The sequence below is a fragment of the Vigna angularis genome, chromosome 8, assembly GCF_016808095.1.
Source record: "Vigna angularis cultivar LongXiaoDou No.4 chromosome 8, ASM1680809v1, whole genome shotgun sequence".
NCBI classification, from domain to species: Eukaryota; Viridiplantae; Streptophyta; class Magnoliopsida; order Fabales; family Fabaceae; genus Vigna; species Vigna angularis.
In genome coordinates, this window is record NC_068977.1 from 1151590 (window position 1) to 1179327 (window position 27738).

At 33.7% G+C, this 27738-nt stretch overlaps 4 protein-coding genes across 6 annotated transcripts; 3 read left to right on the forward strand and 1 right to left on the reverse strand.

Annotated features, from left to right (window-relative positions):
* Positions 1 to 907: 907 nt before the first annotated feature.
* Positions 908 to 10159, forward strand: LOC108345675 (DNA (cytosine-5)-methyltransferase DRM2). 2 transcript variants are annotated; one of them, XM_017584343.2, is made up of 11 exons: positions 908 to 1044; positions 1292 to 1337; positions 2255 to 2295; positions 2430 to 2564; positions 3765 to 3864; positions 3945 to 3991; positions 6048 to 6164; positions 6495 to 6594; positions 8256 to 8347; positions 8508 to 9245; positions 9578 to 10159. In XM_017584343.2, the coding sequence occupies exons 3-11, from the start codon at positions 2293 to 2295 to the stop codon at positions 10010 to 10012; spliced, it is 1767 nt and encodes a 588-aa protein (XP_017439832.1). In that variant the 5' UTR covers positions 908 to 1044; positions 1292 to 1337; positions 2255 to 2292; the 3' UTR covers positions 10013 to 10159. The 2 variants fall into 2 exon arrangements, with proteins under 2 accessions (XP_017439832.1, XP_017439831.1); XM_017584342.2 differs by having other exon boundaries at positions 1008 to 1171.
* Positions 10160 to 12074: 1915 nt separating this feature from the next.
* Positions 12075 to 17652, forward strand: LOC108345683 (DEAD-box ATP-dependent RNA helicase 46). The gene is made up of 9 exons (XM_017584357.2): positions 12075 to 12232; positions 12806 to 13145; positions 13643 to 13798; positions 14025 to 14093; positions 14611 to 14880; positions 15391 to 15741; positions 15906 to 16183; positions 16316 to 16702; positions 16816 to 17652. Exons 2-9 carry the CDS (start codon positions 12831 to 12833, stop codon positions 17279 to 17281), a joined length of 2292 nt encoding a protein of 763 aa, XP_017439846.1. The 5' UTR covers positions 12075 to 12232; positions 12806 to 12830; the 3' UTR covers positions 17282 to 17652.
* Positions 17653 to 18930: 1278 nt separating this feature from the next.
* On the forward strand, positions 18931 to 22026 carry LOC108344682 (cytochrome b5 domain-containing protein RLF). 2 transcript variants are annotated; one of them, XM_017583131.2, is made up of 8 exons: positions 18931 to 19013; positions 19094 to 19149; positions 19908 to 19961; positions 20041 to 20115; positions 20232 to 20619; positions 20714 to 20848; positions 20991 to 21041; positions 21644 to 22026. In XM_017583131.2, the coding sequence occupies exons 4-8, from the start codon at positions 20083 to 20085 to the stop codon at positions 21718 to 21720; spliced, it is 684 nt and encodes a 227-aa protein (XP_017438620.1). In that variant the 5' UTR covers positions 18931 to 19013; positions 19094 to 19149; positions 19908 to 19961; positions 20041 to 20082; the 3' UTR covers positions 21721 to 22026. The 2 variants fall into 2 exon arrangements, with proteins under 2 accessions (XP_017438620.1, XP_052723330.1); XM_052867370.1 differs by having other exon boundaries at positions 20082 to 20115.
* Positions 22027 to 23622: 1596 nt separating this feature from the next.
* Positions 23623 to 24490, reverse strand: LOC108345226 (NDR1/HIN1-like protein 26). The gene has a single exon (XM_017583807.2). The coding sequence runs from the start codon at positions 24470 to 24472 to the stop codon at positions 23789 to 23791; it is 684 nt and encodes a 227-aa protein (XP_017439296.2). The 5' UTR covers positions 24473 to 24490; the 3' UTR covers positions 23623 to 23788.
* Positions 24491 to 27738: the final 3248 nt, after the last annotated feature.

Below are 27738 nucleotides of genomic sequence, written 5' to 3' on the forward strand. Positions count from 1 at the left end.
AAAATAGTTTAAAAACAAGTGACAGCTAAAAACTAAAAACATGAAGAATAAAAACCTATTATTGATAATAAATGAAATTTATTACAAAATAAAGTGACTGGAAGAGTATAATTGAAACCATACAAGAAAATAAATATGGTGTTTGAATAATAACTATACTTATTATAACTTTAAATACAAGTAAACATTAAATAAATCTACTTCAAATTCATTAAATAAATTAACAATCAAAATAAGTATTACTATTTTTTTACTCTATGTTAAAATAATATTTTTTTTTTGTTTATAACTCTTATAAAAGTAACAACTAACACTTATGATTCATAAATGTAAATTAACAAAACATATAAGTATTAATGAAATGTAAAAACAAGATTTATGTTCAATATTAAATATTAATTTATTAAAGTTATGAGTTCATAATATGATTTTATATATATAAATTATAATAAGAAATTTTAGATATTTAAGGCAATAAATTTTAGAATATAAATAAACATAAATATACATACAAAATAACTAATAATTTTCATAAAAAGTAAATATTAAAAGTAAATATTAAATAGTCAACATTTTAAAACTTTAATTTTATTTCATAATATTTTAAATCTAAATTTATATAAAACTTTATATCAAAATTTTAAATTTTATTTTAATAATAAAATATTACATTACAAAATTCGTATTATAATTAATAAATATTTAAAACTTTACATTAAATAAGTGAAAAAGAAGATATTTTTTTTTTCACCTACCACACTCTCGAGTACGACGAGAAAATCATACTCGCCAATAGATTATATGTCATTATTCTTTCGTATGTCACTTTAATAAAAGATGAAAAAAGTCATACTAATATTAGAATTGGTACAGCAATCAAACGGTTTAAAGGAGGACACGTGAGTTACTTTTAAGAGACTTTTGTGTCCTCAACCGTTTGATTCCTGATGACAAAAGTGTGGAACATAGAATGAAAATGTGCGAGTGGGGAAACGCCTTTCCATGTTGGTGGTTTTGCATTCTTCATCATGATAATTTAGAATTGTAAGTCTCATTCAGAATCCTGACCAGTCTGTGTTCTTCAAGACGCTCTTTTTTCCATTCCGTGTCTTTGTTCTCTCCTTGCATGCATCAGTACCGCTAGCTTTTCTTCTTTCTTGCACGAAGAATGGTTTTGAAATCTCTCTTCTTTCTTTTCCTTTATCTTTGATTGATTTTGTGTAAGATACGAGTTTTGAGTTGAATCTGTTTTGAATAATTTTTTGTTTGTTTGTTTGTTTGTTTTGTGCAGAGCTGAACCTGTGGAAGTGCATTTTGGGTTCTGCATTCTCCGACCGGTAGTGATTCTGCAACTATGTCTTGTTTTTGCATCAATGATGAAACTTGTTTTCTAGGGTTTGGCATTTTTTTTTAGTGGGTGTGTTTGGTTAGTTAGTCAAGAAGAGTTTTTTTATTCCTTCGAAAAATTTCTGTTTTGCATGTGAAATTTGTTTCCTGTTTTTCCAGAGCTGTATTTTTTTATGTTTTTCTTTTGTGGTATTGTTTTTGGGGATTTTATGGTACCAATATTCACCTTCTAATACCATTAAAGGTGGGTATTTCTCATCGACCACACGAATCTTCCACTGAAGTCAATTTTATTTGAGGTGGGTAAGATCATTATCACTACTACGAGTTTCAAAGTGATTTGACTACTGGGTAAGGTTGGCTACATGGGTTATATGATGTTGTAATTAGTGTATAGTGTTGTTCTTGGATATAGTTAGTGGTCCTTTTATTTTTGCAATGGCTAGTAATGCTACCTCTTAGAATTCGTTGTTAGGAGTTTTTTGGGTGAATCCTAGTTTTCCTCCCACTGTTTTAAGCTCTTTCGATTGACTACTACTGCCTTGTGGTGGCATGCTGAAGATTTCTATGTCTTGAACACTAGTCCAGTTCAATTGGTTTTTCTGTGAATTGAGTTCATGAATCGTGGTAAATTGTTTGGTTTGACTGGTATTCCTAAATGTGATTAGGTTTGTGTGATACTAATTATTAAGAGAAAAACAAAAAGGTACAAAGAAAGGAAAATTCTGTATTGATTATACTGAATTTTGTGCAATTGATGACTTCTGTTTTCAGCAACTATGTATAAGCTACAGCTGCACTTCTAATTGGTCAATTCTGACACACAGCTGTAAATAACAAACTAACAAATACAACTGATAAAGAGTTATTCATTCACACTAATTCTGTTACTTCTGTGCTTGGGCAGCTAAAATACCTGTATTCTGCCAAGCTGAGAGATTGAAGATGGTACATTTTACTTGTCATTAACTACTACACTTTTAGTTTTTTTTTTCTGGAGCATATGTAGCTCTGAAAAACTTTTCTTTCTTACTTTTTCTTGCTTCTTAGCTTTTGCTGCTCTTTCTGAACAATTATTGCAGGGCGGAGATGATTCCGCTGTGGAGAGTGATAATTTTGACTGGAACACTGAAGATGAGCTTGAAATTGAGAACTATCAGTCTTCATCTTCATGTTTAACTGTTCCTAATGGAGAGGCTGTTACTGGGTCTGGAGAGGTAATCTTTTTCAGACCTTTCTCATTGCAGATGTTGTTGATATGATAAACCAAAATCATAAGCTGATCTCGCAGGTCAATGGGGAAAAAATTCTTCAGAAATCGTATAATTTTTTTTTTCATGTATAATATCTATTTTACAGCTTAGGTTTTGTGGAATTCATACATGTATTAATTTTTCACTTTTTCACAATAGAACATTGTGTCTTTTGATCTATTGAAGCAACCTCACTTAGCTCTTGTTCACTTGAATGGATTTGGAGGAGAGTGATTGAATGAATTTGAGAGGATTTGAAAGTAAGTTTTTTTTTGTTTATTTGAGTGGATTTTGGAGATAAGTGAGAGTGGATTTGGAAGTAAATTTTTTTTATCTGTCACATCAATCAAATTCTACACTAATTCTCACAAACTTTACTTCCAAATCCACTCTCACTTACCTCCAAAATCCACTCAAATAAACAACAAAAAGTTTACCTTGAAATCCTCTCAAATTCATTCAATCACTCTCCCTCAAATCTATTCAAGTGAACAGGGACTTGAATAGTTGGAAAAGGCTGTCCTTACTGTTTATGTTTCTCATTTCATCGTAGCTCTTCATGAATCAGTTTCTTCTTTTCTATTGCTGTTATGTGGGTTTATTTACTGATTTTGCATTCCCTCCTTGATTTGGGTAACCTTAGTGTATCTGGTTGTATAGTTTAAGGCAACTGCGGCATGTGGAATATGATAATTTGAAGGTTTATAACTTTACTCTCAAATACTCACAAGCTGTTACCTTTCTTTTGGTAGTGTCACTTCCTCTATTTTATTGCACACACAAAATATGTTAGATTCTTTGCATTTTCTATTTTTTATGAGATCTCTGACTGCTATCGTTAAAGGGATTCTGATAGGGACTTGGGTATTATGGGGTGCTTAGTCCATTGCAGAGTGGTGTGAAATTTTTTATGAAGTGTTTAACTGTTCAGTTCTCCTCCTTTGACAGCTAGGTCTTTAGGGAGGGTTTCCAAAGTGCTAGGGTGCTTATCAGATTCTATTCATTTTCTTTGCTAACTTTATGGTTTTTCCAATTACCCATTCTATTAAGCATATTTTAAACCCAATGAAAAAAAATACATTCTTGTGAACATTTATGAAGAAATAACATTGCGCAAATGAAATAGAGTTTTTATCTACTAATGTACATTCTCTACCCCTCAAGGCAAGCTCGTCTGCAGTTTCGGCGAATTCCAAGGTATTCAACCACTTCATTGGCATGGGATTTTCTAGAGAAATGGTTTCTAAAGTAATTCAGGAATATGGTAAAAACATTGCTTCACTCTATTTGAACATAGATTTGATTCATAAAGTTCACAAATAATATTGCCAGATGAACTTCTAGGTGAGGAAAGCGAAGATAAACTACTTGAAGAACTTCTGTCATACAAGGTGAGTTGATATTTTAACAAGTCCTCTTGAGCTATTATTGAGTTTTAAGCAATTTCTCTACTGTAGTCGTCCCACCTTACATTTACTAAATTAATAGTTACATTTCCATATTGTGGAGTTGTTAGCATCTTGCAAACAAATGAATTGTGAATCATTGCTGGTTTTCATTTGTAGTTAATAATGGTAAACCTCGAAGAGTTTTTAGCATTGTACAATATACATAAATGAATTGTTAATCATTGCTGGTTTTCATTTGGTAGTTAATGATGGTAAGTTTTCTGTCTAGTGACTTGGAGGTGACAAATTCTAATGTTGAAAACTGTTTCTTTGTGTAAGTTTAAGGTTGCATCCATCTACCCATAGCAGTCAATAGTGTGTAGAATGAAGTGTAGTTTAATGGAAAGACTATGAACTGCTGTTGGATTCAAATAGCAAGTGGTTTTACATAGTGGCCAAAATTGTGGATTTTCTCCTGCTGTCATTATTGTGGTGCTACCCCTATAAATCCTTCAAAACCCCATTTTTATTCCTGGAACATGGTTGTTTGGGTTACTTTTGTGTAAAGTATCCCAGACCTTCATCTGTTTTTAACTGTGACTCTTCACATTTTATAAGAATTTTATTCAAGTGTTCTGTCTTTTAAATTTCCCGGATTCCATTTTTCTAATTTTTATGTAATTTGCTATATACTTTTTCTTCTAATATGACCATCATCTTTCTTCTTTTTTCTTTTACATCACTACAATGTTTTTAATGCTTCTAGATTGATGATGATTGTGTGTGTAAGCTGTGACTTATATTCATCTTGAATTTCTTTTATTGTGTATTTTCTTTTGTTTTTAGAGTATTTTCATGTGTAGTATATGCTATTTAGTTTGTATTCTAACATTTAAAATATCTTTTGCCCCAATTTCTGGTATCCTTCCGTAGTACTTTCTGAATTGGCTGCTACACATAGCTATTTCAGATTGATAACTATGGAATCCTAACTCGAATTCCACATTTGTAGCAGACATGTCATTGCAATCATTTTTCGATGATATTTTGGTTCTTGGAATGAAATAAAATTACTGAGTACCCTATTATAAACAAGATTAGCAACTTCAATTATGCTGCACTTGTATGAAATTTAACCAATAAACGGATGGCTATATATTTTCAAACTTGGTGGTCAATGCTTGCTAAACAAATTATGCATAACATTTTGAATTTGATTCCATCTGCCTGTTATGATTCGTTCCAATTATTTATTTAGAACGTATACGTGGAGAAAAAGTTATATTAAAACTTATAGTTATTAAATATCGGAGTAAGCTTTTATTAAAAGTTATTCATCTTTCTTTGTTGGCTTAGTGTGCGCATCCCATTGCTTATAAAATAATTGAAGATTAAAGAGTTTTATAGTATTAATAACCTCTATCCTCCCATTTATTTTCCTTTCTCTCTTAATAGGATATTTTGTGTTATAGGGAATTCTGAGTCTTGTATGAACAGGTTAACCTTTTCGTAACAATGGTATGAGAACCTTGCAACGAACTGGTGTTTCGAGTTTGAACCTAGGGGGAACCTACTTCTACCATTGGGCGAGTCCCGAATTTTCCAAGCCGCCAGGTGCTGGCTTCTTAAGGAAGAGCGTTTGTTATAGGAAATTTTGGGTCTTGTATGAACGAGTTAGCCTTTTGTCAAGAATTTATTTCTTCCTTTTAATACAAGTTTCTTTTGGAACTGGCCAAGAAACTCTGAAATGGTTGCAATTTTTTTTCTCCTAATTTTGTCTTGGCTAGAGTTGCAAAAGATTGGATGGGATTAAATGAGCAGCTGGACCACCCTATAATGACAATGATATTTACCAACTTCAATGTGTGGTCTGTGGTTTTCTTGTGCATATAATTGCTCCTTTTTTTCAACCTTCACCTCTTATACTTTGTTTTGTTTTTTGCTTTGCTGATTTCTTATAGATTTCTTCCTTACATCTTTAATATACCATTTGCATACTATAATATGTTGGCTGTTCATGTTACAGTTATCTTGGTGCATTTTGTTTTCATATTTGCAGGCTCTAGAAAGTTCTCCCCAGCCACAGCAGCGTATTGAGCGGGATCCTTCTTCTTCAGAAAATGCAGGGAGCTCTTGGGATGATTTATCCGATACTGATATTTTTTCTGATGATGAAGTAATCTCTGCTCTATGTTTTGACATTTATTTTTTAGAGTTTGTATGATTTGATTCATTTTTGTATCTTGTTAATTTTTGCCTTAAGTGTCATCTACTTGGATGGTTTCTCCTAATTCTATAGGACATGCAATTAGACATGCAATCATTTTCAAACATGTGGCTCCACAGGGGCTTGTACAATTTCATTTTCCTACTAAAAATGTATTTTCATCCTGCTTCCACTTTATTTTACAAATGTTTATTTATGGGGAATTGCTTATGCTAGGATGTAATATAGGAACAATTTTTGTATTATGAGATATAGCTTACTCATTTTATATTTTTGCAGGAAATTGCAAAATCTATTTCTCAGAACGATGATACATTACAAACTTTGGTGAAAATGGGGTACAAGTTGGATGAGGCTTTGATTGCCATTGAAAGATTAGGTGTGTTTTTCTTCCATTTGTATATTGGTGTGGGTTATTGGCATGTTATTTCTGCAAAAAACGAGAGAATTATTGTACTTTATATTTGTTGCTTGTATGATTCACTTGCTATCTTATATTGATTTTGAGGACATGGATTTATGTCCCTTGTGCATTTCAGCCATTAGACAAATAAAGAATATATTTGTTTTCTATGAGGTTTAACTATTGATATTAGTTGCCAGTTGTTGGATATTTTATATGCACTCTTAGCACAAGTTATTGTCATTGCCAAAACAAACCTGTTAAAGCTTTTCTGGACGAACACTTCATATTGTAATTCCCAATGTTGCATTGTGTTCATTAAACGGGATTGGATGATATTTTTGTTAGAGATAAGAGTTAATTATGTTAGAGACATGATTTGATTGCATTAAATAGGGAGATTTGATATGATTTGATAGGGAAATATCTTACCAAATATTTTCCATCATTTGGTATTGATGTTATTCATTATTATTGTATCTCTTGTTTATGAATAAGAATACTTGTGTCTACCCCAACACACGAAATTCATTATATTCCTTAGTTTTTCTCTTCTCGACATGGTACCAGGTACCAACGTGGCACCATCCCTTGTGATCTGATCATTTCATCATGGTATCAAAGCCTAACGAGAATGGAACTCAAACCCAATGAACATTTTTATATCTAAGCACTACGTAAAATATGCCTTAGTTTAGTACCATGTTTCATAAAGAACAATCATAGCCTTCTTGAAAGATCCAACACTTCATTTAGTTTTGTAGAGATCATGATCTACTGGCATGGGTGCATGTCCAAGAACAAACCAGAAGACCTAATAGTTTTGAAGTTATAGTAGGAATCTTTTTAATGAACCAATACCACGCCATCACTCTAATCCATGATGGAGTTTCCTCATTCTCTAACTTTTATAATCTCCCAGTCGAGTCCTACCTGCTGAATGCATATCAATCCGCATTTTATATAATTGTATACTCAATACAATACACAGAACATCAAGGAATAATAGTTCCTTTGCCTGGAGATTACCTGTTCCAATGTCCACGTTGGGGACAAATTCATATCAGTTTGGAGCCACCATTATTGTTTCTAATAGATAAAGAAAATCTTCTTATCCAGTCACCTTATGAATATACTGCACTTTTAGTCAAACCAAGAAAAATTGCGATTGTTTAGTTGCTAACACTATAATTAGGATTTACATGGAGAAGTAACATCTATAGGTCATTTGTTATATATAATTGTCTAAAGAAGGCCACCATAACCAAAAGTTATTAGCACAAGATCCCTTAACCAAGGTCTAATTGTTTCCTTCCCGGCTTGGACATGGAATCTCAATTGGAGGTATCACTTTATGGCTAAAATGGGCTGATCTGTGGGAGGGGGGCTATGCAAAAAAAGAAGGCCACTGTAAGATTGTTCAACTCTGTATAAATAAGCTAATAGAAGATGAATGTTGCTATTCTGCCATAAATCATATTAATCAAATTAACTTGGTCACCACAATAATAATAATAGTAAGTTAACCTTTCATGGCCTCTTTGTTTGCTTGTGTTCCCAAGTTTACAAAATGTCTTGTTAAATGAACTTTTTCACTGTCTATTTTGTTGTCTCATTTTTCTAATTAAATGTTACAGGTCGAAATTCTTCACTTGAAGAATTGGTAGATTTTATAGATGTTGCTCAGCTAGCAAAGGCTGAAGATGTTCTTCTACCGCCTGAACAAAAGGTAGCAACGTAGCATATTGGCATATTGGTATTTTGTGATAGACATTCAGTGCATATATATTATTTTGAATTTTTTGCTTAAAATTATGTAACATCATCAATCTGTTGCTGTCTCCCCCCTCATTTATTTGTCACAAGTTATTTTGTTATTATTTTTGCAGCTACAATACAATGACTATACTAAATCCAATAAACGAAGATTGTATGATTGTGAAGTGTTGGGAAGGAAAAAGCCTAGGGGGTGTGAGAAGAAAATCGTCAACGAAGATGATGAGGAAGCTCTCCATCTTCCAAACCCAATGATTGGGTTTGGTGTACCTACAGAGTCAAGCTTCATAACACACAGAAGGATTCCAGAAGATGCCATTGGCCCTCCTTACTTCTATTATGAGAATGTGGCCTTAGCACCAAAAGGTGTTTGGCAAACAATTTCTAGATTTTTGTATGATGTGGAGCCAGAATTTGTGGACTCAAAGTTTTTCTGTGCGGCAGCCAGGAAAAGGGGCTATATTCACAACCTCCCCATCCAAAATAGGTTCCCACTTCTACCACTTCCACCGCGTACAATACATGAGGCTTTCCCCCTAACAAGGAAGTGGTGGCCCTCATGGGACCCAAGGACCAAACTTAATTGTCTGCAAACATGTATTGGCAGTGCAAAACTAACTGAAAGAATTAGGAAAGCTGTAGAAAACCATGCTGAAGACCCCCCTGAGCATGTACAAAAGTACGTTCTTGATCAATGTCGGAAATGGAATCTGGTTTGGGTTGGAAGGAATAAAGTTGCTCCTCTTGAGCCTGATGAGGTTGAAACACTGTTAGGCTTCCCAAGGAACCACACCAGGGGAGGTGGAATAAGTAGGACTGACAGATACAAGTCACTTGGCAATTCATTCCAGGTATGATAATTCTCATTCTTTTAAAATAATGACTCGACAAAGATCTTTCTGGATGTATTTACTATCATAAAGAAATATGATTCTCCTTGGAATTATGTAACAATGTTTCAACTTCTAGAGTCATCAGGTAGAGGAAGAAGACCAAGAAAATAAAATGAACGTGTTAAAAAGGATTTATATATAAATAACACATTTGGTAACTTCGGTTTCAGCATGTTTTCTTTTCTATGGAACTTCTTAATGGATTATGGATTGTGTGAAAGTAGTGTTTAATGCATCTATCTATGTTTCTATGTAAATTTCTCTTTCCTTATGGGTTCGGTTCATTTCAGGTTGACACTGTGGCATACCATTTGTCAGTTCTGAAAGATATGTATCCTGATGGTATCAATCTTCTTTCTCTCTTTTCTGGAATTGGTGGAGCAGAGGTAGCTCTTCATCGGCTCGGCATCCCTCTCAAGAATGTAGTGTCTGTTGAAAAATCAGAAGTGAATAGGAATATTGTCAGAAGTTGGTGGGAACAGACAAATCAGAAAGGTCATTTGTATGACATGGACGATGTAAGGGAGCTTGATGGTGATCGTTTGGAGCAGCTGATGAGCACTTTTGGAGGCTTTGATCTTGTTGTTGGTGGCAGTCCATGTAATAACCTGGCTGGTAGCAACAGGGTCAGCAGGGATGGACTGGAGGGAAAAGAATCCTCTTTGTTCTTTGATTACTTTAGGATTCTGGACTTGGTGAAAAATTTGACAGCCAAACATAGATGATCTTTCTCCATTTCCCGTTTTGTATTTAATCCAAACTTTTAGGATCTTCTATGCAACCTCAGATATTAGAGACTGATACTTTTCTCACCCCATTTTTGTTGCCAAAAATCAATGCAACACTTTCAAATAAAAACATTTATCTTAAAATCTCTGATTTCCTGTTACTATTTTTAATACGATTTTGTTTAGAAAATAATACTATCCTTTAGAAATTGAATTTTTAAAAGGTACAATAAAAAAAATCAGGGAAGTATGGTTTTAGAAATTGAGTTTTTAAAAATTACAATAAAAATAAATCAGAGAAGTAAAGAGATATCAGATACAAGAATGTTGAATGTTTAAATTTAGCAAATTGGTAATTAAAGTGAAGATTTGTCATAAAGAGAGATATAGAATGTTACAATTGGTAACTAAAGTGAAGATTGTCATAATAAAGAATAGTATTTACAACTGAATTTTATATTACTTTTTAATACATGAGTAAAAGTTAAAATGTAATAAATTTTTAAAAAGTTAGAATCATAAATTTTGATTTTAGGAACCAAGTTCTTAAATAAAACTCATTTATCACCCTTAAGCAAATGTCATTTAGACAAAAATGACATTTTCAATACAACTTAGCATCCATCAATGTTTCTTATATAAAAATTGAGTTGTGAATACTAGTAACAAAATTAAGATCTATAAAATTAACTATATTTATGTATTTTAAAATGAATCTTGCACCAATAAATAGTGATTTTAAGATTTAGAATGATAACTCTTTTTTTAATTTAGAGATAAAATCCAATATTCTCTCGTTTTACAAAGATATCAATGAGTGTAATATCACCTCATATGTTTTACTTTTTGTGTTTGGAATATGAATTTCACAATCAATAAAATATATTGAATTGGAATTGATATATTTTATTTGGTTAAGAAAATTTAAATTTAACAATTTTTTTCTTATTCAGATAAAATATTTCAATTACTATCAAATTTTAAAAATATTAATATAAATAATTATTAAAAATTTAAATTAGTTATGTTTTATTGTCGATTGGTTGATATTATTTTTTGATTATAGTTCTTATTTTTTAACTGTTATATGAAAAAAAATCTCACTTGATATTAACCGATATTGTTTTGAATTAGTTGAACACATTATTTAAATTGACATTGACCAAAATTATTTTTATGATGTTCATATTTAAGGATTTTTTCCAACTTCCTTTATTTACGTCCACCAAAAAAATTTCTCTCCTTGACATTAGTAAAAACAAATCATTGATAAGAAATAATATCTCAACTAATTAAAAAAACATTGACAAAAAATTAATGATGACAGATATTAATTAAAATAATTAACTCACTAAAAAAATAATCACCCTTGACAAAAATAACTTTAAGTAATATCGACTAAGAAATAAAAGTTGTTTAAAAAATATTTCTAATAACTTAAATAATAAAATAACATCTATTGACATAAAAAACTAACTCAGTATGAAGTAAAAAATAGTTATTTCAACAATGTCGTGGTTAAATCGATTACATCTAAAACTAAAATTGTATTAAAACAAGATTACAAAGAATACAAAATTAATTTGAAAATAAGAAAACTTTCAATTCATAGTTTATTTGGAATTTTTTAATTTTAAGCAATCTAATTACGCGAATAAAATTATAAAATTTCAATATCTTTTAGAATTCTTTATTAAATAACATATTTTATTATTGAATATTTCAATTTTTTTTAAAAATAAATTACCCTATTAAATTTTTTTATCAAAACATATTATAAATATGTTAGAATTCTTTTAGTTGTTTTTAATATTTTCTTCTCTTGTCAATTTCTTTGTGAGTTCAGTGAGTAATAATGATACTTTAAAATAATCCTTTAAAATATGTATTTTGTTTTTGAAATAATGCTTTATTCTTAAATAACTTGGTGATTCATGTCACTTAATCATGGTCAAGTGTTATAGTTCAAATTCCTAACCATGGTCACACGCCAAACCTAACATTAACCCAACTCTTTCACTTTCTCTGTTTTGTATAAATAACCATTTTCATTCTTCTACTTTTTCCTTTCCTTCTCACCCTCGTCGCATTTTCGAAGCGACGTGAGCCTCAGCGACCCGAGCCCGATTTCGAGTTCAAATCTCAGAGAGAGAGAGAGAGAGAGAGAGAGACCGACGTAGCTCGTGGAATCGACGGTCACTTCTCGCTCTTCAATCGGTATAACAAGATTCGACTCGTTTCATCTTTTTTCCACTTCCAATTTTCTAGGTCAATTTCGTGATGTTGTATGCAACATTCCTTAACTGACCAGATCTGAGTGTCGAAACGTAGGTTGTGCTCGTTCAGGAACTCTGCTTGCAGTTTGATTGAATCTAGGGCTTTGTTTATTGGATTTATGCTGCATGCGTTTTCTTTCCCTAGATTTGTTTTTTCGGATACGATTTTATTTTTACAGCTTCGGAGTTTTACTTTTAGGATTTGTTTTGGTTTGTGGTGAGAATTCTTAGCTGTAAATGGTATTAGGTGTAGACTAGGGTTTGTTTTAACTCCTTTTGTTAAACATTCGAGTCGAGATTCGCTGGGATTACGAGATTTAGGTTTTCGGATAAATGTTTGATTTGGTTAATAAATGGAAGTTGGTAGTGTGGCGGTTAAAGAGAATGGAATCGCTCTTACAGTTTTTATTAAACTGCTATATATTTTAATTGGGAGTTATTCATAACTAGTTTCATTATTTATATTTTATGAATAGGTTAGTACTGAATTGTTATATTGTTTTTGTGATGTTAGAATTGTATTTCGGGTTTTCCTTGCTATGGCCGCCACAGCAACTGCCTCTTCAATGGGTCCGCGGTATGCACCACCAGATCCGACACTCCCTAAACCATGGAAGGGTCTTGTGGATGGCAAGACCGGGTATCTTTACTTTTGGAATCCCGAGACCAATGTCACCCAGTATGAGAGGCCATCGAGCTCAGCTGCCCCACCAAAGTCCTCTTCAGTGCCTAGCTCTTCTGTCCAGGTTCAACATACGTCTCAAGGGTCGCAACGTGGTCGTAGTCCTGATTTCAGTGATAGGTATGATAGAAATGGCAGTGGTGGGTCAAATGATGCTTCACGGAATAATCAGGTTTCAACCCATAACTTTATTCTTGCTTTTTGAAATTTTATTATGTAGTTAGTTGCTAGTTGCATACAGTTTTCTAGTTGGTAGTTGCTAGCTGCTTGTTGTTTTCAACGTGACTTATGCCACAGAAGTTTTTTATTTGTAGTTAGTTGCATATAGGTTTATGCAAACTGGTTGTGGTATTCTAACGGTGACGTTTAATCAATGTTTGAGTTAATTTAAAATCACTAATTATGATATCCATATGAAGATGACTACAATTGGGGAATGGGACGAATCTAGTATGTGTTGTACTAAAACAATAAATTCATGAATTGAACAATTCTATTCCGTGTTTTTCCTTACCTGAACATGTTTGGGCGTTACATTTATCTAGGAAATGAATAATACATTATGTTGGTAGAGAGGCAAAAGGAATGTGATACTGAAAATAAACTCTTTATCTTCTCAATCATAGTTTAATTGTGGGGCTAATTCTTTATGTCTTTCGTCATGTATAGAGTTCCAAAGGTGGAAGTTACAGTTCTCATAGTGTGCCAACTGGAACAAATGCTGCTGCCAATGTTAGTTATTCTGTCAAAGGTCATGGGGCATCGGATGCTGCAGCTGTGCTATCTCCTGAGTCTTATCGAAGTCGGCATGAAATAACTGTGACTGTAAGCATATATTTTGTAGTTTCATGGCTAATATGTTACATTACTGTTTCATGATTTGTACCTTTGCTTATTTTATTATAGTTACTATACACATAGGCGAAACAAGTTTTTATATTAAATGTTTCCAGATTATGTTTGGAAAATTCCATATAATTGATTTCTATTTGCTACTTTTGGATTTCGTTTCAATTACAGTAAAATTGAGGGTCTTTCATATTTTTTCTAGGGAGACAATGTGCCACCGCCTCTTGCTTCATTTGGTTCTAGTGGCTTTCCACCGGAGGTTCTGAGAGAGGTATTAACTTTTGTTCTCTGTTGTTGTTTTCTCATCTATCTTCAATAGTGGCAGTTAGGCGGGTACCCAGCTTCCATAGGTATCTGACCCAAATTTTCCTTGTGCAAGTATCTGATTCCTGAAGCTTCAATTTCTAAGTTTCAGGCTCATAATTTTTTTGCCATCTTTACTTTTTTTTTTTGTCGTAGGTGCGATATTTGCTCCTGGGGAGGAGCTAATGTCGTACGGTGTGGTGCCCTCTTTTGTGGGGCTAGCATTTAGTTTGGACTTTGGAGCGCCCTTTATGGTGGACCAAGTTTTTGGAAGGGCTTTCCGAATCATCCAAGTTCGTGGCTGGGACTGCTGTTGGTCATGATTCAGTCTGCCACTTGGTCTGTACGGAAGAAGAGGCCTCCTCATGCGCTACCTTGCATCAGCAAGCATTGGTGGCTTGCATATGAGGGATGATGCTTCTTCCGGCATTAACTCCTGTATAAGTTACAAAGAAAACCAATCTCCTGGATTTTCCTTTTTTTAGGTACAAAATGCTGGTTTCTCAGCCCCAACTCCAATTCAGGCACAGTCATGGCCCATTGCTCTTCAAAGTAGAGATATAGTTGCCATTGCAAAAACAGGCTCAGGGAAAACATTGGGATATTTAATTCCAGCATTTGTTCACCTCAAGCGCTGTGGTAATAACTCCAAAATGGGCCCCACTGCATTGGTACTTTCACCAACAAGGGAGTTGGCGACACAAATACAAGATGAGGCTGTGAAGTTTGGGAAATCTTCAAGAATTTCTTGTGCAGTAAGTAATTGTTCTCCTTTTTATCACATTATCTTTCTTCTACTTTCAAGTATCAGCATGAAAAACCATTGGAAATTATTGTTTCACTCAAATTTGAGAATGTAGAACAAATATTGCTTGTACTATCCTTTATTGGATTTCCTTTTGTAATGTTTTATCATGTTTTTTATTATATTCTTCTACTTAAAATGTGTTATTTCATTCTATATATTTCATTTAAACAAACATACATGGTAGTTGTGGGATTTATATTCTATGAAGCACAAATAGTTTTCAGTTATAAAGTTTAGGAAATGATATGTTTAAGTTATAATAGTGTATATTTTTTCTGCATGGAGGTGTCAGTTCAATTGTCTAAGTTGATAAAAGTGATTTTTTTATTACTTGCATGATTAGTTGTGTAGGAAACGAGCTGGTTGTCTGAAACATGTATGACACTAGCACGCCGATAGCTAAAGAAAATTGAGCCATCTCCATTTACTGCTATATATTTACACCCTTTTTTGCCAGTGTTTGTATGGAGGAGCACCCAAGGGTCCTCAACTCAGAGACATTGACCGGGGAGCAGATATTGTGGTAGCCACTCCTGGTCGCTTGAATGATATTCTTGAGATGAGAAGAATTAGTCTTCATCAGGTCTCTTACCTGGTGCTAGATGAGGCAGACCGGATGCTGGATATGGGTTTCGAACCTCAAATTAGGAAAATTGTTAATGAGGTGCCTAATCGCAGGCAAACACTCATGTTTACTGCAACTTGGCCAAAGGAGGTTAGGAAAATTGCAGCTGATCTACTGGTCAAACCTGTCCAGGTGAACATTGGCAATGTGGACGAGCTTGTTGCTAACAAGTCAATTACTCAGGTTTGCTTTCTGCTACTAATACATTTGGGTGCATGTTTTTTTCTTGCTTGTATATTTGACAACTTTTTCATTACATTTATATGCTATTTTTCTGTTAGACAGTGTATTGATGTTAGTGATTGGTATAGACTTTGTGATTTATGTGTTGTCTGGTATGATGTCAGCATGTTGAAGTGTTGCCCCTGATGGAGAAACAGAGACGTCTGGAACATATTTTACGGTCACAGGATCAAGGATCAAAGATAATCATATTCTGTTCTACCAAGAAAATGTGTGATCAACTTGCTCGAACTCTGACACGTCAGTTCGGAGCTGCTGCTATACATGGGGATAAATCCCAGGCTGAGAGGGATCACGTGTTGAGTCAGTTTCGAACTGGGAGGTCACCTGTTCTTGTGGCTACAGATGTTGCTGCCCGGGGACTGGATATCAAGGACATTAGGTTGTTAATTTATTATACTTTTTTCTTATTCTGGGGCCAATATAATATGAAAACTTGTTATTTATCTACTGTAGTGAATTTGTCATGGAGAAGTGGTCATATTATTTGATAGTGTCCATAAATATTTTGCAGGGTGGTTGTCAATTACGACTTCCCCACAGGAGTTGAAGACTATGTTCATAGGATTGGAAGGACTGGAAGGGCTGGAGCCACTGGGCTAGCTTACACTTTCTTTGGTGACCAGGATGCAAAATATGCTACCGATCTCATCAAAGTTTTGGAAGGTGCAAATCAGAAAGTACCTCCAGAACTTCGGGATATGTCATCGCGGGGTGGTAGTGGGATGGGAAGATCCAGACGATGGGGTTCTGGTGGAAGAGGTGGACGCAGTGATTCTGGATATGGTGGAAGGAATAATGATTCAGGATATGGTGGAAGGGGTGGTGATTCAAATTATGGAGCTAGGGGAAATGCTTCTTCTGGGAGAGGAGGCCGTGGTTTTGACTATGATTCTCAGAGGTTTGTTATGTTGATTTTGAACGATATTTGACTATGGTAGAATATATTCTTAATTTACTTTGGCAGAGGATTCTTAATACTGATCTACATGTTTTGATGAAATGGTGTCATAGGAATGATCGGGGTCTGAGTCCAGACAAGGGATCTAAATGGAGTGATCGCTACAAAAGCGTCAACCGTGAACGTAGTCGTAGCCCTGACAGGGCTGCATTACCTCAACATTCCCAAAGCAGCAGTTTTCACAAGGCAATGATGGAACGTGGTGGATGGGGTGATAGTGATCGCAATAAGAGCTCTAACAGAGATAGAAGCCGCAGTCCTAGCCCCTACAGACAGGAAAGGACCACAGCAGTTCGTGAACGATCCCCAGTTCACAGTTTTCATCGATCGATGATGGGACAAAGTCAATCATCCCCACCACGGCAGCGTGCACGCAGTCCTTATCGAAACTCATCACCCTCCCAGGGCGGTGGTAGGTCTTATAATAGTCCTCCAAAAGAGTGGGGAGGCAATGGAGGAGAGGTGGAGGAAGGGATGATTCCAGAGGAAGATGGAATGATAGGTCAAGGTGGGGATTAGGATTTTGCCTCTCCTCTCACCATTTACATATATACAAACATATATATATGTTAATGTTGTTTTGGGCATTGTTGATTGAACATGGACACAATTTAGGATCTGATAGTAAAATTCATGGCAAATGTATATTTTGAGGGGCTTTCTGGAAGCCTGGAAATTTGGCATAGATGAAGCTACTAGTAACCGGACATTCTGCCTTTTTTCTTGTTTTGCTGAAACTCGACTTTGTATCCAGTTGAGTTCTTTGTTCTCATATAGTTACATCAGAACATATAGTCACATCAGAACAGACGTTATTTAGAAACTAAAACTAAATTGTTGTATTTTTCCCCTAACCCAATGGGAATCCACTCATCTTCCTTTCTTTTTTATTCTCTTGTGCTTTAATTTGTATCTCTTATCATTGAATCTTTTACGCAAGAAAAGTTTAGATTCTGTGTATGTGTATATCATTAAAAGAAGTTTATCACGGCGTATGCGTATGTTTTTACTACTAATAATAATGGGATAATAATGTTCTTGTTTAATTTTTTATTAGAAAGATAGTTATATTTTTAAAATATTATCTATGTTCCAAAATTTTGTTTATCATGCGATTTCGTTTATGAATTAAACATTGTTTTTTTTACTTTTCTCAATATAGTAATTTAATTATAAACATGGTAAGATTGATTGTTTGAGGTTTAAAACACTAAATTTTCTCTATTTTCTATCACTTTTTATATCATACTATATATTTTTTTTCTTTATATTTTAGCACATACTGTATATGGCTGAGAAAAGTAAACACAATTTTTTCATTTAAAATTTCTTTTAGTACATCTCTATAGTGAATTTAAAAGTTACCACGTTAGGTAGTTTTTAACCATTATCATATGAAAATAACACATCTCATTATAATTTTATAATGCTTTTTAAAAATAAGTAATATGGTATCTCACAATCAAAATACTATTTTGGGTATTTTATAAAAAATTAATTTATATATTCATATATAAAAATTGTTGAATGAAATTATACCCTCGACTTTATTTCTGGTTCTGTCCCACTTCATGATATTAATGTATGACCTTTATTTAAAATCCTATTTATTTAGTTTAAAGTGCTAAGCAAATTGGTAGATTAAAAACTCTTCTTTTAGGTTAATTGGTTTATTTTTTTAATTAAACATATATAATAATCTGTTATTAATATTATTATATTACATTTTTATAATGTAAAGCTGATTTTCATAATTATAAAGTGTGTTTATTAACACTAAAATTCAAATTGGTTAGATTATTTAAAAATGAATTTATGTATTGTTTAGAGGTTTTAAACACGTAAGAATTAATTAAACAAGAATTAATTTTGATCTTGCTATTTAATAACATTTTCAACTTTATTTTATCATTTTTTTACAATTTTATTTTCTTAATTTTTAGTTATTTATAACTTTAGTCTATAATCTATTTAAATAATTTTCATCTATTAATTTTAATAATCTTCAACTTTATTAAACTGAATTGAATATGATAGGGTGAAATTGCAATAAAATTTATAATATTTCTAATCTTGATGTTTATTTTGAAACTTGTTTTTAAACAAAAGTAAAAATAAAAATAAGTGAAATGATAATTTGGAAATGAAAATAAATACCAACCTTTTTTCTTTTCCTTTTACCGTATATGACTTAAGAACTACCAATTTGCTACAATTCTCCTTGGAAGCAATTTTGCATTGAAGCCGTTTGGTAGTAGTTTGCGATTCTCCTTCAAGTGGCATATGCCTTTCATTCTTTCGATTCTCTAAGTGATGTTTTGCTGTTTTTAGGTAAACCCTAATCGACGAAAGAGCTTCGGAGCTAGGATTTTCCTTCAATCGGGCTGGTAATTGCTTAAGATTAAGCAGAAATTACGAATTTATGTTTGTTTCAGTCCTTGATTTTGAAGAATATGCTCCTGTAATTTGCATATGGGGTATTAGAGGTTGTAGTGTGATGTTTTAGTCAATGCATCAAATAATCAAGAATGATTGAGTTTAATCATTCAATGAAAGAATCTCAGTTTCTGATGGATTTGATCACTATTTACTTTGGGTTTGGATCTTGTGTGGCTCCTACACTCCCTAAACGCTGTATTCTTCGTCGGTGAAGCATTATTGAATTGCATGAGATTTCCAGTGTTTTGATTTGCATATTTTAGTATTCAGTATGTATATGAATAGCATCTGCGTAGCTATGTCAATATGATTCTTCAGAGAAACTACGAGTTAAATTTTTTTAAGGATTAAACATGTGTTTGGTTCCTAAACTCTCAAGTTTTCGTCTCTCTTCCAAACTTTGTCTTTGTCTGGGTCCCTCTTCATTAGTCCTCCACGACTAACCGTTAGTCAATAAATAAGCGTATTATAACTAGTATTATGTTCAGAGGGTTATTAGAATTATATTTAGAGAGTTGTTAGCATTATAAGAAACACGACAAACCTTGTTTATGGTGAAATTTGTTATCGTAAATCATCTTGCTTATGGTGCCAGCCAAGAAGGAGGATGTTTCAATTTGATTGTCTTTTACACCTCTCCAGAAAATAGTATTAATTAATGTATTGTTTATTTTTGTGTGGTTATTGAGTGTATATATGTCCACAGGGGCAGGGACAGTGGCAGAGAGTAGGAAGAAATTTTAATAGGAAGAAGAAAGAGGTAATAAATACCTAGAATTAGATGCTGTGATCATATAATATATTAACCTAGTACAATTTTTCATTATTGCGAATTTCAGTTGCAGCTACTAAAACGTAATCTTGTCTGCACTCACTCTAGGATGGACATTGATGATGATTTCACGTTTTGTCAGGTAATATGCATGAATGCCATTTTGTTTTATGTTTATTTATTTAGCACCTACACACTTAACACTTTCTCTTTATGATGGTGCATGAATCTAATTTAATTGATACCATGTGTGTACAGGTCAGTGCACCTGTTGATCTTGAAACAAACAAGCTTGCTTCAGATGTTGCTGATATTTCTATTAAAGAAGAATCTTCAAATGCAACTAGTACCATTCAGGATGGTGGTTTTTTGTGGAAGGATGGTTTATCCAAGGATTCCAACTCTAAGGAGGCCAATGTTGGTTCTTTGTCTTTCACTGTTACTAACACAAGTTCAAGTCAGCCAAATGAATCCAGTCAATCTACCCCAAAATCTGCACCAGGTAAGGCTAACAATTTGTCGTCGAAGTTGCCAGAAGAGAAGAATTCTGCTAAGAAGCCGGTGGTTCGGGCCAAAGTTCCCTTTGAAAAAGGCTATAGCCAAATGGACTGGCTCAAGCTCACCCGAACTCATCCAGACCTTGCAGGTTCTCATACGGAATATTTTGTTATCACTTATTTGTTGTTACCTTTAAGAATTAGCGGTGATGCAATTTTTCAACTTGATCTATCTTCTGCTAGGTTTGAAAGGGCAATCAAACAAGAGACTTATTTCTATGGATGAAGTTAGAAAACACAAAACAGAAGGTGACATGTGGACTGTATTAAAAGGTCGTGTTTACAATATATCTCCATATATGAAGTTTCACCCTGGAGGTACAGCTATGAACTCAATCAGCAAGTTCACTTTTAGCTTTTATAGTTCCTATTACTGGTTTCATTAAAACTAAAATTTCTTAAATAAATGCTAATATTACCTAAGTAAGCGATATTGTTACAAAGTATGAAAATATTACAGGTGTTGATATGTTGATGAAGGCAGTAGGAAAAGATTGCACATCTTTATTCAGTATCCTTCGTTCTTTCTCTTATCGCTTTTAGTTTAATCTTACCATTGGATAAATTTCCCTTTCTTTTCATTTAGATGTTGATTTTTCTCCGTGAACTGTTCTCTTTGAATGCATTGCACTGGACATGCTAGTCATCCATGATAAATGCTTCTCTACCTTGAGAACTATTATGGTTGATGATGAACTTGTAGGTTTCTAACATATTTTACTATGTCTTGTTCTGTATGAGGATTTGAAGTTACTAGAAGTTTATATTATCTGGATTTTTGAGCTTGCACAACTTCACATCCTAGAAATAAATTTAACTACTTTAGAGCTGCTGTTAGGTGAGAAGAGGCTATTGATATTTGGGCATTGAGATAGTAATACAAAATAATCCAATATTTTTATACTTGTCAATATCATAGCAACATTGGGTTCTTAAATGTTTTTATATATGATATTCGAGTAAGTCTTATATAGGTTTATATGTACTTGAAAGGGGGAATATGTCGTTCGTTCCTACTATATGCTGGTTATTCCTGTTTTTTTTTGGGTTCATGTTCATGTTTATATGTCCCCACAATGCACAAAGTTTCTGTTTTCTTAATTCTTGGATCAGATAAATACCATGCTTGGGTTAATGCTGAATTCTTATTGGAGAAATGTGTTGTGGGTACCTTAGATGAGAGTCAGTGAAGATGATTCCATTATAAGAATGCATAAACATATGAAGATATCCCTCTTCATGGCCCTCTCTTTTTACCGATTATAGGGGCCATCAAACGGGGATAAATAATTTCGGTTGGTATTAATGGAAAACCGCCTTAATTTTGGTTTAGGGGAACCACGATTAAGAAGACTTTCCAAAAGGTATACATGTTTGTGTTTGAAGATCTCAAGGACATAGTTCTAAACTTTGGATTATTACAATTTATGTAAACTAGAAATTTGGATTAACAATGTAACATTTCAGTCATGATTGATTAGTCTCTATTTGGTGCATTTCCAGTTTTTTGGATGATTGCATTTCTAATACTTTCAGATTAAGGAAACTAGCATATATCACCATTCATGCCAGTGAGTTTCTTTTGGCTTGAAGGTGAGTCACACACTGATAACCTATCCGAACAAGGAAATAAGCTTTAGATGTGTCTTTCTTGATGTGGTTTCTCATACATGAACTGCTGGAAATATAGCTCCGTTTAACAAAAAAAATTGAACAAGAGTTTTATAAAATAAAGGGTTAAATATGTTTTTCGTCCCTTAAGTATCACACGATTTTGGTTTTAGTCCCTACTCGAAACTTTGATGGTTTTTAATCCTCGTAGTTTTGAAACTATTAGTCCTTAAAAATGGACGGCGTTAACTTTTAGTAGATGTGGCAAACGGCGATGCCCAGCTGTGCTCTGCACTCTCTGCCACGTTGCTGGCCAATAAGAATCTGACACTCACGTGGCCATTCTCGTTCTTCCTCCCTCACCTGACGACGACGAAGATCTAGGTTTTCACTACACTGCTCCCCTGCCTCTATCTCTCTCCAGGAACTCTGCTAAGTCCACTACAACTCTCAGATCGCCAGACCCCGTCCCGTTATCGCTCTCGTTCAAAGGTCCCTTTTGACCTTTCTTTCGCCCTTTTCTTCCCTTCTTCCTGTGCATCCCAGTTCACACCCGTCTCTTTCTTTGCCAAACCAATCACAAATGCAAGTGCTTTAATTACTACTATTATTATTATTATAGTTAGGTAGATAGATATTTTAACTTTTTTAAAGCTCCTCGTGATTTTCATCTTTTAAGCGTGTTCGACCCTCTCTGACCATGGGAATTTGCTATTCCGCCACCAAAGTCAGCGGCTCCAATGGCAATGCTGTCACCGACAAGAAAAATCGCAAGCGAACCGCAAAGCCCGAATCTCCGACGGCGACGGCCAATCCCGAACGGCGCAAGGCAAGTGCGCGGCAGGTGCCATGCGGAAAGTGCACTGATTTCGGGCATTGATTGGAATTTAGTGCTTTTGATTCTTTGCTGTATGTAATGTTAGGAATTGATTTTTGACTTTTTGATTCTTGAATTTGATGGCAGATGGTTCAGCCTATAGCCGTTGAGGATGTTAAGCGAGATGTTTAGCAGATTCTGAAAACCTAGATCTTCGCCGTCGTCAGGGAGGAAGAACGAGAATGGCCACGTGAGTGTTAGATTCTTATTGACCAGCAACGTGGCAGAGACTGCAGAGCGCAGCTGGGCATCCGTTTGCCACATCTATTAAAAGTTAACGCCGTCTATTTTTAAGGACTAATACTAATAGTTTCAAAACTACGAGGATTAAAAACCATCAAAGTTTCGAGTAGGGACTAAAGCCAAAATCGTGTGATACTTAAGGGACGAAAAACATATTTAACCCTAAAATAAAAGATAGTAAACTTTTCTTGAGGTTTGTGAAAAATAAAAAATAATATAGAACGGTGCAGAACATTAAACGTGTAGACTCTGTATATATATTTAAGATGAAATTATTTTGGTATGCATTACTCGTGATACATTTATTTTATCAAGTTGAAAAAGTTAATAAAAATAAACATATATGAAACAACAATGAATATTTTAAAAAAATAAAAATTAAGATAATAAAAATAGGGTGAAAAAAATAAAAATTAAGATAATAAAAATAGGGTGAAAAAAGAAAAGAAGAAAATAAGTTAATGAATTATTTAGAGCAGAAAGAAATTAGTGATTTTTTTTTTCTTTTCATTTTCTTACTTAAAAGTTCAAGAGAAATAAACGGGGCATCTCTTGTCTTTGAAATTGGTCAACAGGGAACCGTCGGATCCCACTCCCACATCACAGTTGGCGTGCATCGTGTGACGCTTGCTCTTCCACGTTGAAATCTTGAATCTGATCACAGACGTTAATTCCAAGCGGAACACCACGCTACCGTCAGTCCTGTCGCTCTGGAACTCCGACCACCGCTCACTACTAACGGTCAACGAGGCGCCACTAAGTTCGCCGTCTACCTCCGTGGTGTTCTTGGGCTCTTGATAAAACGGAAAAAGTAACGGCGTGTAGCCGATTTTTTGGTCCCGGTAAAAAACCGCTCCACCCATGGACTCATAGTTAACACCGATTTTCTGGTTGGCGTTTCGCGCAGATACCTTGAAGGTTATGACGGCGTTTTCGAACCCGGAATTTTGGGTCAGACCGGGCACGTTGAACTCGTGGATGTGAAACCTGGGCCTGTGGGGCCGGAGACTGAGCCAGAGGATGAATGTGATGAGGCCCAAAATGAAAAGGAGGCCCAAGAATGCGGCGCAGATCATTTTGGAGACCCGCGTTGTGAGGCTTTCGTGGACCCGATGGACGTAGTAACGGACCGAGCGGTGGCGGTTCAGTTTCATGGGTTTCGGGTTCGGACCATGGACGTGGTGAACGGGTATGTGGTCGTTGTTGTGCATTTTGGTGTGTGAAACGTTGGAAATGGTGATGATGTTGGAATTTGTGGTTTTGTAGTGAAGTCGCAAAGAGAGAAGAAGGAAAGTAAGGGATTTTAAGTTTGGGAGATGGCGGAAGCAAAGAATAAGAACTTTGTCTCTTCCGTTGCATCTTCTCGTACGTAAGAAAAGAAAACAATGTTTTTGTGTGCTTTTGTTGTATCTGAAACAGTTCAAACTGAAATAACTAAAGAAAACTTCTGACATATTTTACTATGTCTTGTTCTGTAGTGAGGATTTGAAGTTACTGGAAGTTTATGTTATATGGATTTTTGAGATTGCACAACTTCACATCTAAGAAGTAAGTTTACCTACTTGAGAGCTGTTTGGTGAGAATAGGAGATTTTAATTTTCTAAATGATAAGAATCCCATTTGTAAGATATTTTGGGCGTTGAGATAGTAATAGCAAATAATCCAATATTTTTGTACCTTTCAATTCAATATCATAGCAGCAATCTTAAATGTTTTTATATATATCATACTCAAGTAAGTCTAATATACGTTTATAGGTACTTCGAAGGAGGATTATGTCATTCCTATTATATGATTATTTATTTCATAGAAAAAATAATAATAATAAGTATTAAGTTAGTAAGAGAAATTTGAATATAGAATGAGTATTAAGTTATATTAAATATTGAATATTTATAGGCTTTCGTGAGTGTGCTACTAAGTAGAAAAATAATAATATATAAGTTCAAGATATAACAACAAATTAACAAGTATAATAACTGGATTCAATTTACTAAATCTGGATTGTGATTAAATTATCATAATTATTATTTGTCTTTGATGTTGAGGTGTTAATATTTTATACAGATCTCACACTTGGATTTCATCCTTGTTAGGCCATTTTGGGCCTAAGAATAATAATATATTTTGGGTCGAGTATATACATAGGTCTCCTTGTAACATCCCAATATCTCACACTTGATATTACATAAATACTATGAAAACTGTAACATTTCTACAGTCATTCATTTGGAAATATAAAATATTTCACATTAATTACATATTTTAAACTCAGATTTCAACTTAAAGACAACCCGAGTTTTTCTTTACTATCCTTCCTCCTCCATCTTCACTTGTACTGGATTAGACGACACTCCCTTATCTACTCCCGTATAACGAATTATACGATCATCGTACATACCCAAACACAAACAAGTAGGGTGAGCTAATATGCAACAATTCATTTATAAAACATGCATAATTGCTTTGATACTAACATCATATAATAATTATGTCATACACCCTTATACCATCATACCACAATTCTTATTAGACACTCGTCCCACAATACCCAATAAACACCACAATACCTAATAGACACTCATCCGGATGATACGTTGATGAGCGGTCACGGGAGGTTATGTACTTGTGATGACTTCTACTTTTTCTTACAAATACACATCCAAAATACTTCATACCATTCACAAGGTTAGTCCCCTCACTATGTCCAAAACCGGCACATAGACCAGGACCTCCTGCTCCTCTCACCACATAATTCATCCTTCTCTACTTGAGACTGGATGATTATTAGAGTATCAGGATAATCTCCAACTACGGAACCCTCAACATCAACATATACACAATTATCACATCATTACAGAATCTCTCCACGAGATTCATACAATGCTCACATTCCTCAACTCATATTATACCATTACGAAATTTTCCCATAATACTCATATCATGTTCAGACGCATAAATTTAAATCCAATATAATAAATTACAATGATCACAATTAAAATTCATAATTTTGTATCTACCACAATAACATGAATTCATTCCAACGAGATATATTGCACAATAGTTTAACAGTACATAATCTGTTCAACAAGAATTAAGTTAAAAGCTTGTCGAGTAGACTTCCAAGAAAGAGAGGTGCGTCACAATGGACAACTTAAGTACCAAGTCTTTCCTTAGCCAAAGTGTTCCTCAACTAGTTTTAACAAATTTCTTATCTACAGATTCGAAATAACAGCATATAATATTAACACATAAATTCAATATAAATAAATGTACAGTAAGCATTAACAGTATTCACAAAGAATTTCAAGACATGAATAGTAATAAAACAGTACTATATCATAACATAAAAGCTTAGAAAGGTTAGCTCCCCTACCTCTATTCCATACTTCTCTTGCTCCGAATTTGTTTCCCTGAAAACTCTTCAGAACCTCTACTCTAAAATTTCTTCCTACTCCAAAAACTTCCTAATTTCTTCTTTTCTCATAATTCTCTCTACTTCTTGGTGCAAAAACTCCATTCCTCTGATTTCTATTTATAGGCCAAAATTTTGGCACTATTTAGTTTTTTTTTTTTTTTTACTATTCAAAAATTAATATTTTAATTATCCACCACCAAATCTTCTTATCTGCTTCATCAATGCATCATAGGAATCCTTATCCACTGAACACTATTCATTTTTTTTTATTATTTTTTTTACTATTCACTTTTTACTATTCACTATTTACTATTCATTTTTTTTTAAAATCTTCTAAAATAAATTCTCAAAATTTTAAACTCCTTCCTCTGAAATTATTATAATTATCTATCATAAATTTTAATTTTTCTTGCCATAATTTTATTAAATTTTATTTTTATCCGTAAAAATTAAAAATTACTACTATTTATTAAATCTAAATATTTTTCATGGGTCTTATACTCCCAAGCTTAAAGTTAATAACTTTTGCAGGTGGACCAAGTTATTAAATGAATAAGTTTATATGTTATTTTTAGCTCTTTGTACTTGATTTTATATGAGTTAATAACTTTTGCAGGTGGACCAAGTTATTAAATGAATGAGTTTATATGTTATTTTTAGCTCTTTGTACTTGATTTTATATGCTACTTTTAGCTTGGGGCACTTATATTATCATGCTTTTGGACACTTAATTTATACTTAAATTTTTGAGTAAGTTCATAATCAGACACTAGTGAGTCCATAATCATATACTCATAAGGTACTTGGAGTTTTTTCTAAGTAGGTCCATGGTTGGACACTCATGTTTGAATTTATCGAATAGTCACATATTTTGATGCTCATACTTAGATTTATCGAGTAGTCACATATTTGGACATTAAGTTTAGATTTATCGAGTAGTCGTATATTTGATCACTATACATGTACTTATGAAACATAAAGTGTATGTGGTGTCTCATTAAAACATTATCCTATATTAAACAATTATTAGTGGAATAATCCAATTTGGACTTACATAGT

Excerpts from the sequence above, each read along its gene's own strand:
- LOC108345675 (XM_017584343.2), top strand. Across the intron at positions 6,165-6,494 it reads ATATTTTTTCTGATGATGAA|GAAATTGCAAAATCTATTTC; the intron begins GTAATCTCTGCT and ends ATATTTTTGCAG. Across the intron at positions 9,246-9,577 it reads CACTTGGCAATTCATTCCAG|GTTGACACTGTGGCATACCA; the intron begins GTATGATAATTC and ends GGTTCATTTCAG.
- LOC108345683 (XM_017584357.2), top strand. The coding sequence starts at position 12,831 with ATGGCCGCCACAGCAACTGCCTCTTCAATGGGTCCGCGGTATGCACCA. Across the intron at positions 14,094-14,610 it reads CACCGGAGGTTCTGAGAGAG|GTACAAAATGCTGGTTTCTC; the intron begins GTATTAACTTTT and ends TCCTTTTTTTAG. Across the intron at positions 16,184-16,315 it reads CTGGATATCAAGGACATTAG|GGTGGTTGTCAATTACGACT; the intron begins GTTGTTAATTTA and ends AATATTTTGCAG.
- LOC108344682 (XM_017583131.2), top strand. The coding sequence starts at position 20,083 with ATGGACATTGATGATGATTTCACGTTTTGTCAG. Across the intron at positions 20,116-20,231 it reads ATGATTTCACGTTTTGTCAG|GTCAGTGCACCTGTTGATCT; the intron begins GTAATATGCATG and ends ATGTGTGTACAG. Across the intron at positions 20,620-20,713 it reads AACTCATCCAGACCTTGCAG|GTTTGAAAGGGCAATCAAAC; the intron begins GTTCTCATACGG and ends ATCTTCTGCTAG.
- LOC108345226 (XM_017583807.2), bottom strand. The coding sequence starts at position 24,472 with ATGCACAACAACGACCACATACCCGTTCACCACGTCCATGGTCCGAAC.